Source organism: Sciurus vulgaris (assembly GCF_902686455.1).
Source record: "Sciurus vulgaris genome assembly, chromosome: 1".
In the NCBI taxonomy this organism is placed as follows: domain Eukaryota; kingdom Metazoa; phylum Chordata; class Mammalia; order Rodentia; family Sciuridae; genus Sciurus; species Sciurus vulgaris.
In genome coordinates, this window is record NC_136461.1 from 106,535,810 (window position 1) to 106,548,963 (window position 13,154).

General features: G+C 36.3%; 1 protein-coding gene across 2 annotated transcripts in view; it reads right to left on the bottom strand.

The window, feature by feature from the left end:
• The window catches only part of GDAP2 (ganglioside induced differentiation associated protein 2), a 69,355-nt gene that overhangs the window by 27,016 nt on the left and 29,185 nt on the right, over window positions 1-13,154 (bottom strand). For both annotated transcript variants that reach the window (XM_079100330.1, XM_079100331.1), the window contains exons 7-8: window positions 12,949-13,108; window positions 10,923-11,079 (exon numbers count right to left, since the gene is read on the bottom strand). In XM_079100330.1, the coding sequence (XP_078956456.1) occupies window positions 10,923-11,079; window positions 12,949-13,108 (317 nt within the window). The remainder of the gene's footprint in view (window positions 1-10,922; window positions 11,080-12,948; window positions 13,109-13,154) is intronic.

The following is a 13,154-nucleotide window of genomic DNA, read 5'->3' on the forward strand; positions in this document are numbered from 1 at the left end:
ATCCAACCTGATTTAATTAATGGAAACCAGATTCAATGTGTGAAAATTAAAAAAAAAATAGTTTAGAAAGAGCAAGAAAAAAACAACAAACAAACCTGCCACCCTGTAATCTCAAACATGGCAGCAGATGTAACAGATGACTTACAACTCAGTTCTATCACAAACTCCTAAACTATTAATGATCAATTCTAAAACTTTTTGGTCTCAGGACCCTTTTTTAAAAAAAGTCATTAAGGATTCTAAAGACCTCTGTTTGTCAGTTATACCTATGAATGTTAACCATGTTGAGATAAAAACAAATTAAAAACATTTATTTATTATTCAAAAACAATAAAAAGACATATTATGTAACAATAACTTTATCATGTTTTTAAAAAGCTGCGTTTAAGGAGAAGAGTTATATTCTTAATTTTTGTAAATCTCTTTAATTTCTGCTAGATTCTCTTTTCTATTTCTGTATTTAATCTACTGCAATATTACATGTTAAGTAGCCTCCAGAAAATTTCACTGAAGACTGAATGAGAATGAAAAGGGAAAGTAAGTTTAGTAACATGAAAATAGTTTGACCTCACAGACCTCATACTTTTTGAAAGCACTATTTATTTTACTGTTAAAGCAAAATGAATAGGTCATTGGCCTGGGACTGTTTCTATGCATGAACCCTTACACAGGCACAACCACACTTAAATAAGAGGTCTTCTCTTAAGTGATTAAATTGGAGAGAAAACAACAACAACAACAATAATGACCACCACCTCCACTAAACTGAGCTTCAGCCAATCACAACCTGCTGTTGGATTATATCCAAATAAGGCAAAAGTCAGCTGTGAGCCAGCCAAGTAACTGACTTTGCTTCTTCTGCACTGGGCCTGTAAAAGCCTATTGCTCACACGGCTAGAGCAAAGCTCTTTGAAACTCTTCTGGTTTTGAGTGTTGCCTGAATCATGAATCTTTCTTTGCTAGAATGAACAAATTTATTTTGTCTCAAGTTTTTATTTTAACATCAATCATAAATATTCTGCATTACAGATATAAGACAAGACCTCATCTTCAATCATCACAGACACAGGGCACTTAAATGAGAAATCAGAAAATCATTTGATTTAGGTACAGCATATCCCTCAAGGGACTGAATGGCAGAGGTGCTCAGTCTTTGTTTTCTGCTCCAGGCTTTCAGATCCACAGGCTGTGCTACAACTATGTGCTAACTTACGTGAATAATATTCTGATGGCTGTTCAGAATTTTGCTTCAAAGCTTCTTAATGCTGCTGGCATCTGAAGGTAATGTGGCTGACTTAAATTTTCAGAAATCAGGGACTACCTTATTTATGTCTATACCTTGAAAATAATCTTATAGAGTAAGTGGCCAATGTCTCCCAGAACCAAATGGAAAAAACTCACTGTGTAACACATTTGCCTCTCTAGATCAAGGCCATCTACCAGCACAAAGGACAAGGTTTTATATGCTGAATTTGTACTTGTTCCCAGAACCTATCTCTTTTCCAGGGACTCCTTTCCAAGAAGTGTGCACTCAGTAAATACATATTCATTTTAATAGTGGCTTCAACTCGTAGTTGTTAAGTGAAACAAATCAATTTATTAAAAAAAAAAAAAAAAAGAGTCGCTCGGTAACTCTGGTTTCAAGCAGAAGATATCTCTTTCTCGGTAAGGCAGTTTTTGCTGCTTATCAATCCCCTGGTGTTTACCCCATTTGTCTTGCTGTGATGACCTGCAGTCTGCCAGCATATCGACGCCTTTTTTGAGTGCAGATTGCTCAGTCAGGCACCTATCATCCACCATTTGCCTGCCTCTCGCCTGTCCATCACCTGCCTTACACCTATCCATCACCCAACGCATGAGGTTCACCTCCTGACTGTCCGACAACAGTCAGCAAACTGATCGCCGATCACCAGGGGAGCACCAGCTGCCTGCTGTTGCCTGGAAGTTCACTGTTACAGTACCTGCAGGTTTGATTACACATGGCTGCCGCCATTTTGAGACAACAGCCAGGCCCCGTAGGACCCCTGGCCAGACTGACTGAGCCTCGTCTCCACAATACCTCAGCCCAACGGACCACTCCCTGCTTCTGGGGCCCTCACATCGACTGACAACTCCCTGCCACCAGGACCCCCAAACCAACTGACTGCGCCCTATCACCGGGACCCCAGGACCGACTGATTGCATCCGGCCTCCAGGATCCCACAACCACACCAAACACACCCTACCTCCAGGACCCCTGCCGGACCAACGACATCCCGTCTCCAGGACCTCCAGCTGACCACGTCCATGCCCTGAGCTGCAGCTCCCCATTTGCCAGCACATTTGGAAGCCAGAGCGGCCATCTTGGATAATCCTGGAAGCCATAGTTTTGATCTTTGGGTGGGGCAAATCCCATCCTGAGATGCCTGCTGGAGGCTTGAAGCTCATTGTCAGGAACCTCTCATGCATCAGGCTACTGAACACTGGGAGGTTTCATTAGTATATGACTGTTATACAGTAGATTTTTTTTCTCCTTTTTAAAAAATTTAAGTTTTTATTTCTTTACTTTTCTTGCTCTCTTTTCCTTTTGTTTACCTGTTCCCTCAGAGTCTCTTTCTCCCTTTTTTGCATGCTAACATCCAATTTCTTTTGATTACACTCTCAGCCTTTCTATTTTCTAGAACTTCTGTATATTCTTTTCTTATCCCATTAACAGCCACATTCTACATCCCTCTGCATCCTCTTTGTCCTCCATTAGAAACTGCAGACCTTATTGCAAACCTGTTTGTTTTACCGAAGATAATCTTTGAAATCATTTTGTTTACTATGACAATTTTGTTATTGTCCCCATAGAGGCTATTTGGTCTAGGATTGCATAGTGTCTGATTTGGGCACTGCTAATATTGATCTCTCATTGAAGAAAGGGTTTTGGAAACCTATAGGGCCACTATAAACCTATGGGGGAAATCTGCAATACCCCAGATCTGTACTGCTAGAGGGGAAGATACATGAACAACATGAAAAAACAAGGGAAGAAAATGATCCAAACAAATCTAGATTCTATATTAATAGAATCCAATGACAGTATGTTAGAAGAAATGTCAGAAAAGGACTTCAGATTATACATGATTAAGATGATTTGTGAAGCAAAGGATGAGATAAGAGAACAAATGCAGGCAATGAATGATAATACCAATAAGCTGAAAGAGCAACTGCAGGAAGCAAAAGATTATTTCAACAAAGAGATAGAGATTCTCAAAAAAAAAAAAAAAAAAAAAAAACAAATGAAAATCCTTGAAATGAAGGAGACAATAAACCAAATAAAAAACTCAATGGAAAGCATCACCAAAAGACTAGACCATTTGGAAGACAGAACCTCAGACAATGAAGACAAAATATTTAATCTTGAAAATAAAGTTGCCCAAACAGAGAAGATGGTAAGAAATCATGAACAGAATCTCCAAGAACTATGGGAAATCATGAAAAGATCAAATTTAAGAATTATTGGGATTGAGGAAGGCACAGAGATACAAACCAAAGGAATGAACAATCTATTCAATGAAATAATATCAGAAAATTTCCCAAATCTGAACAATGAAATGGAAAATGAAATACAAGAGGCTTACAGAACACCAAATGCACAGAATCACAACAGATCCACACCAAGGCACATTATAATGAAAATGCCTAACATTCAAAATAAAGAGGATTTTGAAGGCCACGAGAGAAAAGCATCAGATTACATGTAGGGGGAGACCAATACGGATAGCAGCCGACTTCTCAACCCAGACTCTAAAAGCTAGAAGGGCCTAGACCAAATATTTCAAGCTCTGAAAGAACATGGAATCCTACATCCAACAAAACTAACCTTCAGATTTGAAGATGAAATAAAATCCTTCCTTGATAAACAGAAGTTAAAAGAATTTACAAATAGAAAGCCTACACTACAGAATGTTCTCAACAAAATATTCCATGAGGGGGAAATGAAAAACAACAATGGAGGTCAGCAAAGGGAGGAACTACCTTAGAGAAAAACCACTCAAAGGAGAAACCAAGCCAACTTAAAAACCAAAAATAAGTCAAATGACTGGGAATACAAATCGTATCTCAATAATAACCCTGAACATTAATGGCCTAAACTCATCTATCAAAAGACACAGACTGGCAGAGTGGATTAAAAAGAAAGACCCAACAATATGCTGCCTGCAAGACACTCATCTCATAGAAAAAGACATCACAGACTAAAGGTGAAAGTATGGGGAAAAACCTACCACGCACATGGACTCAGTATAAAAATGAGGGTTTCCATCCTTATATCAGATAAAGTGGACTTCAAGCCAAAGTTAGTCAGAAGGGATAAAGAAGGACATTTCATACTGCTTAAGGAAACCATAAATCAGGAAGACATAACGATAGTAAATATTTATACCCCAAACAATGGTGCATCCCTGTACATCAAACAAATCCTTCTCAATTTCAGGAATCACACAGACCACAACACGATAATTATGGGTGACTTTAATGCACCGCTGTCACCACTAGATAGATCTTCCAAACAAAATCCAACCAAAGAAACCATAGAACTCAATAACACAATCAATAACCTAGACTTAATAGACATACATAGAATATTCCATCCATCAACGAGCAGATTCACTTTCTTCTTAGCAGCACATGGAACCTTCTCAAAAACAGACCATATGTTATGCCACAAAGCAGCCCTTAGGAAATGCAAAAAAATAGAGATACTGCCTTGTGTTCTATCAGATCATAATGGACTGAGAGTAGAAATCAATGACAAAATAAAAAACAGAAATTACTCCAACACCTGGAAACTAAATAATATGCTATTGAATGAAACATGGATAACAAAAAACATCAGGGAGGAGATTAAAAAATTCTTAGAGGTCAATGAGAACAACGATACAACATATCAAAATCTCTGGGACACTATGAAAGTGGTATTAAGAGGAAAATTCATTGCATTGAGCACATTCCAGAAAAGAATGAAAAGTCAACAACTAAATGACCTAACATTACAGCTCAAAGCCCTAGAAAAAGAAGAACAGAAAAACAGCAAAAGTAGTAGAAGACAGGAAATAATTAAAATCAGAGCTGAAATCAATGAAATTGAAACAAAAGAAACAATTCAAAAAATTGACAAAACAAAAAGTTGGTTCTTTGAAAAAGTAAAATAGACAAACCTTTAGCCACACTAACAAAGAGAAGGAGAGAGAAGATTCAAATTACTAAAATTTGTGATGAAAAAGGAAATATCACGACAGACACCACTGAGATACAGAACATAATGAGAAGCTACTTTGAAAACTGTGCACCACAATCAAGTGGAGTTCATCCCTGGAATGCAAGGATGGTTCAACATTCATAAATCAATAAACGTAATCCATCACGTGAATAGACTTAAGGATAAGAATCATATGGTTATTTCAATTGACGCAGAAAAAGCGTTCGACAAAATACAACACCCCTTCATGCTCAAAACACTAGAAAAAATAGGGATAGTAGGAACATACCTGAACATTGTAAAGGCTATTTATGCTAAGCCCATGGCCAACATCATTCTTAATGGAGAAAAACTGAAACCGTTCCCTTTAAAAACAGGAACAAGACAGGGATGTCCTCTTTCACCACTTCTATTCAACATTGTCCTCGAAACTCTAGCCAGAGCAATTAGGCAGACCAAAGAAATTAAAGGGATACGAATAGGAAAAGAGGAACTTAAGCTGTCACTATTTGTGGATGACATGATTCTATATTTAGAGGATCCAAAAACCTCCTCCAGAAAACTTCTAGACCTCTCAATGAATTCAGCAAAATAGCAGGCTATAAAATCAACATGCATAAATCTAAAGCATTTTTATACGCAAGCAACGAAATAGCTGAAAGGGAAATGAGGAAAACAATCCCATTTGCAATAGCCTCAAAAAAACTAAAATACTTGGGAATCAATCTAACCAAAGAGGTAAAAGATCTCTACAATGAAAACTACAAAACATTGAAGAAAGAAATTAAGGAAGCCATTAGAAGATGGAAAGATCTCCCATGTTCTTGGATAGGAAGAATTCATATTGTCAAAATGGCCATACTACCAAAAGTGCTATACAGATTCAATGCAATTCCAATTAAAATCCCAATGACATACCTTATAGAAATAGAGCAAGCAATCATGAAATTCATCTGGAAGAATAAGAAACCCAGAATAGCTAAAGCAATCCTTAGCAGGAAGAATGAAACAGGGGGTATCGCAATACCAGAACTTCAACTATACTACAAAGCAATAGTAACAAAAACAGCATGGTATTGGCACCAAAATAGACAAGTAGATCAATGGTACAGAATAGAGGACACGGACACAAACCCAAATAAATACAATTTTCAAATACTAGACAAAGGTGCCAAAAATATGCAATGGAGAAAAGATAGCCTCTTCAACAAATGGTGCTGGGAAAACTGGAAATCCATATGCAACTGGATATGGATTTGGATAGTTTAGAATGAAACTAAACCCCTATCTCTCACCCTGCACAAAAATCAACTCACAATGGATCAAGGACCTTGAAATTAGACCAGAGACCCTGCATCTTATAGAAGAAAAAGTAGGTCCAAATCTTCACCTTGTTGGCTTAGGATCAGACTTCCTTAACAGGACTCCCATAGCACAAGAATAAAAAAGAAAAAAATCAATAATTGGGATAGAGTCAAACTAAATAGCTTTCTCTCAGCAAAGGAAACTATCAGCAATGTGAAGAGAGAGCCTACAGAGTGGGAGAATATCTTTGCCACTCATACTTCAGATAGAGCACTAATTTCCAGAATATATAGAGAATTAAAAAAAACTCTACACCAAAAATACAAATAACCCAATCAACAAATGGGCTAAGGACATGAACAGACACTTCACAGAAGATCTATAAGCAATCAACAAACATATGGAAAATGTTCACCATCTTTAGTAATAAGAGAAATGCAAATCCAAACTACACTAAGATTCCATCTCACCCCAATTAGAATGGTGATTATCAAGAACACAAGCAACAACAGGTGTTGGAGAGGATGCGGGGAAAAAGGTACACTCATACATCGCTCGTGGGGTTGCACATTAGTGCAGCCACTCTGGAAAGCAGTGTGGAGATTCCTTAGAAAACTTGGAATGGACCTACCATTTGACCCAGCTATCCCACTCCTCGGCCTGTACCCAAAGGACTTAAAATCAGCATACTACAGAGATACAGCCACATCAATGTTCATAGCTGCTCAATTCACAATAGCCAGACTGTGGAACCAACCTAGATGCCCTTCAATTGATGAATGGATAAAGAAACTGTGGTATATATATACAATGGAATATTACTCGGCTATAAAGAATAATAAAATTATGGCATTTGCAGGCAAATGGATGAAATTGGAGAATATCATGTTAAGTGAGATAAGCCAATCTCAAAAATGCAAAAGACAAATGATCTCACTGATAAGCGGATGATGACACATAATGGGAGGTGGGAGGGGGGCAAGAATGGAGGAAGGAGGGACTGTATAGAAGGAAAAGAGGGGTGGGAGGGGTGTGGGGAAGTAAAAAAATAACGGAATGAATCATACATCATTACCCTATGTAAATGTATGAATATGCAAATGGTATGCTGTTACTCCATGTACAAACAGAAACAACATGTATCCCATTTATTTACAATAAAAATAAATTTAAAAAAAAAAAGGTCTGTATGTGGACACCCAAAAAAAAAAAAACAAAGATAAGAAACCAAGTCAAAGATAAAAAATTCCAGATTATTTATACCACTTTATGAAGAAATGAAAAAGGTATATGATATGTAATTGTGTGTGTGTGTGTGTGTGTGTGTGTGTAAGAAAGAAAATGTTGACTGAATTAAGATAACCATGCAGCCCTTTCTTTCTGAATATAAAAACAAAACAAAAAACATCCCCAAAAATCCTTAGAACCCAGAAACCCAGAAAAAACCTTGAACTTGGTTTGTATAAATGGGTTGATAAGGGAGGTATGGTGCCATGGCCACTTTGAAGGCTCTGCCTCAATCAGTTGTACCTCTGGCCAGAGATCTGTTGGATCAGTTTACCCCATGTAAAGGTGTCACACAAGATCAATGATTTAGGGCACACGGTAATAAGAAATTGCAAAAGAAAGATTTTTTGAGTCCTTCCCGTGAAGGTTCTGACTCAGGAGGTTTGGTATGGGGCCCATGGACTTTTAACAAGCACCTCTGGTGATTCTTATGCTGACAGAGTATGAACTCACTGTACCCGATGTTCCCCCAAATTCCTTCCTACTACAAAGTACTGGTGAGACCACACAAATCAGTAAAGTATGGTTGCAGGCCTCTGAAGAAGTAGAAAGACATCATAAGCAATTTGCTAAGTCAAAACTATTTCCATAACACATTATTTCCTTTTTCACTGTGCTGATATTTGCACTATTGGTACAAAAGCAACTGCTGGGTAAAAATGGCTGGCAACAACCTTAAACAGATCAAGGCAGTGGCACCAAACTGTAGTAGCAGTTACTGGATTCTTCAATGCCAAATAATGTCTTTGATGAAGAAGTAAAGGTTATTAATTTTATTAAATCAACATCTTTTTAATATTAATGTGACAAAATGGACAGAACACATAAAGCACTTTTGGACACTGAAGTATGAGGATGTCTTGAAGTAAAGCACCATGTGATTATTTGAGCTGCAAGTTGAACAAGTTGCTTTTTTCATGAAACACCATTGACTTCAAACACTGGCAGACAAACTGGTCATTCAATATGAATTGTTTTCTTTAAAAATGAATAAAACAATCCTGTCATTTCAAGAAAAATAACCAAGAGTTTTTGTTGCCAATGATAAGACTCAGGCTTTGCAAAATACATACATACACATACACACACACACACACAAAAAAAAAAAAAAAAAAAAAAAAAAACTTTGGAAAATCTGTATTGTCACAAATCTTGATAGTTCTTAATAAAGACTTTTCTAATGAGTTGGTGATGATACTAGCAAATATTTTGATATTACATAATGAAATGTGTCAGTATTTGGAAGATCTGAATATTCTGGTGGATCAATATTTTCTAAATGACCTATGTATTAGATCATAAAGTCATGCTAAAAATTCCTATTTTAAAATCTGTCCAAAGTACAGTATAGTACACATTTTAATCAGAGTATAAAAATTCATGGATATGGTCTGAGATCTCACATTAAAACTAAACTTTAAGAAACTACCATTTATCAAATTTTAGTGCAGTATCAAAGAAATATATTCCCATTTGTGTGAAAAGATTATTAAAATATCCTTCCCATTTCCAATCAAATATTTAGGTGAAGTCAGATTGTTTATTCATATACTTTATCCAGAACAACTTATTGCAAAAGTTTAAATACTGATATGAGAATCCAGCTGTCTTTTATTATGTCAAACACTAAAATATTTGTAAAATTTAAAAAAAATCCAAAACAGTGGTATGTTCACTAGATAAAAAAGTTATTTTTCAAAAACTATAGGTAATAGGTTATTTTTTAATGAATCAATAAATTGTTTCTGACACAATAAATATTGACAGATACAACTAGGTAGACAAAAGCTCTGTGGGGTCCTCAAAAATTTTTAAGAGTGCAAAGGGAATCTGAGATCAAAAAGTTTGCGATCCATTAGCAAGGCATAAACTATAATGTAAACATGTTTTAAAATATACATAGGTTGCAGTCATGTGAGGGGAAATACAGTCCCTTCATTTAAAGAAAACTATCTGCCAGATGATTCTTACAGAAGGCCAAGTTTAGAAACCATCTTATTATTTGATCCTGACAGAGTCCTTTGGAAAAGCTATTCACTGCTGCCCCCTAGTGGCAAATTTGCTTTTATTTTTTTTAAAGTAAAATTGGAATAAATAACTGGGACTGAGACATAAAATTTTAATTAGGTAAGGGTCTCCAGAGATCACTGAGTTCAACTACCATTTTATACATGGAGGATAACAACATCCAGACATCATGACAAAACAGTATATAATAAAGACTATGCTATGCTTTGGATAAGTATAAGCTACAAAAAAGCATACAGGAGGAGATATCTATTCCAGACTTTAAAGTTTCCAGAGACAGCTGCTTCTGAACTGAAACCTGGCAAAGGAACAGGATTGAAGGATGAATGTAGTCTAGTACCAAAGCTCAAAGTAAAAACAGACCATGACTTGTTCAGTATTGAAGACAATAGCAGTGACCAATTTTAAGAGCCTGACAAGTACTAGGTGCTATGCTTTATTAAACTCATCATATTGTCTTATTTAATGCTCTATAAGTTTATTTTACCTTTCTACAAACCCTATAAGTTGTAGTTAATTATAGTTTATTATTATTTTTTTCTTTAAAATTTTTCAAAAAGCACCTAGCTTTACTATTAATCTTTTAAAAACCTTAAAAGTACAGAAGTTGCATCTATATATTTAAAAGGATTTATTCAGGATTGTTTAAGAAACACTTGGAAAAAATGGAATGGGCCAGAAGTTCTTAAGTCCTTGGGATAAGCTGGGGAGAAATAAAACTCTTTTAAGTTCAACAGAACTTTAAAACAAAGTAGAGTAAAAACTTTGTAACTGTCTTTCACTTCTTAATTTCTATTTTTAGAATATAACCTTACATGCAGGCATTACAATTAGTGTAGGTGGAGTAGGAGCTCTGAAATCAGAAATGCAACTGAACACTGGCTTCACCACATGTTAACTGTGATCACTGATAAATTACTTAATGCTCAGGTCTGCATCTGCAAAATGGGGATAGTACCTTCCTCACTGAATTGTCATGAAGAATAAAGAGAATACATCATGTTTTAGGTAGATGTCAGGTCCCTTTCTTATTTCTCATCTCCTCATGTGTCTAACAGTCCAGAGAGATTTGCCTTACTTTCTTTGATGCTGCTTCTGTAGGGCTGCTTCGGATAATTGTCCCTGAAGGATTAGTTTTCTTTGCTTATCAATATCTCCTTCCATTCGAGCGAAAGCATGAGAGCCAATGAAAGACAGATCGACTCCCAAGCCTTCATCCTCCTCTTCTTGGTTGTCTGTAACAAAAATTCTACTATCAACAGAGAGCCAGGGACAAAACTAGACAGTTAAATGAAACACAATGAACGCTGCTGTAAGAATAACTGTGCGGTAATGCAAAAAAAACATGGCTTGATGTTAGTTTTTCAGAATGAAACTGAAGTAAGATTTAGTCATTTGTGGAATAGAAATAATGAAAATAATTCTCTGCCCATGTGTGACTTGGAAGAAAGGGGTAGAAAGTGATCATAAGCAAAAGAAGTAATTAAACTCTTTGGCTTTAAAGATAGTTCATGACAAAGCATCATAACATAGAGTAATTGACTGGCACAATAAACCCCCCCTTTTGTAGGTTAACACTCTAAGGAAGATAAATGAACAGGATCACAGGGTATTTCAACTGTACTTTAGCATCGGTTGTAATTTTTATGCTGGTCATACCAACATAATGATTCTGGTTCCTAAGAGTTATAGTTCTTACTACGAGTTAAGAAGAAAATTTTCTGATCTATCTATATGATCCTTATGAGTTTGGCTAGAAGGAGCTACTCCTTAACAGATCAGCTCTAGGTGTGGTGTCCACTGTCTGATTAGATCTGTTTAACAAAAACAGAAACAGACCAACATACCTTGGACCTGGGGGAACTTCCCAAGGTAATGCTACCACATGAATCTCAGCTTGGTAGAATGTCAGCTGGGACTTCTCCACTTTTCCTTCACCTCTACTTAAACTGTGACTGGCCAACAACTTAGAAGGAAGGATCTACTTTTATTAAAACTTGCCCAAGATGAATCTTTCTTCAATTCAAGTAAAATCAAATACATAAATGTGTGAAACAAACTTAACATTCTAATTAAATATGAACACTAAAGTTGATATCTATAAAGAAACAATATTTTTGAGATATAAAAGCAAATCAAACCTCTTTGAGATGGGAACCTTTTGGTTAATGAGTTACTCTCATCTACTGTTCAGACATGTCATTTCAAATTGGTTTTGCTGTTCCGTACTACTTATCTCACTAAATGCATTTTATGAAGGAAAAATTATCTGCGATAGTGGTGGTTACAAGCATGAAGATTTCTAAATGACCCTGGCATTATTTCAAAGATCTACTCTTATTAGTGGGTTCCCCCACAGTGTATGACTACCTGCCCAGCAAAGCTGGTGATTTGAGGCCATTTATAATTCCCTCCACTTGATATAGTAATGTAATAAAAAGAATTGAGTAGTTTTCTACAAATTTTAACTTGGTGTTCAATTTTTTAAAAAAATTCATGGTAGGAATCTTACAGTAATCCCCTGAGCTACTGTTTCTCAAGATCAGGTTCCAGAGTTGAAATGTGTGGAGCATATCTTCATAGAAAGCACTCAAGACCTTTTGTATGTATGTGTGAAGATCAGTATGAGCTGTCAGTACAGAAAAGATTCAGAAGGGCTCCCATTCCAACATGCTCTGTCTACTACTACTTGAGCATAAAAACCTAACAAAACAAATTAGTTCCATATTATTATTTAGGGACACTGTTAAAGCTGTTGAGAATTTTTAGATGTTAATGTACTTTACCAGTGTCCTGCATGAGAGTATAAACTTTGTTACTCTGAGAATGTTGTTATATCTATCTCTGATTCCCTACTGCCTACCACAGACTTGATATAATATGTCCACCTACCTATCTATAATTTTGGGGGTAAATTTAAAGAATGAATTTCAACAAAAATAAGACTCTGGAAACTTCTACACTGGTCTTAATCTTAGAGTCATGCTAATAGAGAGCTTCCCAAAGGTCAAGCATGACTTCCTACCTCCTTGGTGGTTGGTGTTTCATTAGTACACCAACTTCCTTAAGAAGGAAAGTAAGAAAGACAGAATTCTAGAACTCACCCTCTGGAGCACCAGGTTTTTCACTTATTCTAATCTGCCGTTCAGGTACCACAGGCTCCCCTTCTGCATTCCCAATATCTGCAGGTAGGTATGGCAATGATCGACTCTCTTCCTTTAGTGACCTTGGGAAGTACAGAGGTAGCAGCTTTTGGTAAGTAGCCTGCATCAGAAAAGCAAGGCATTCTGTGAAAAATAATGAAGTAATG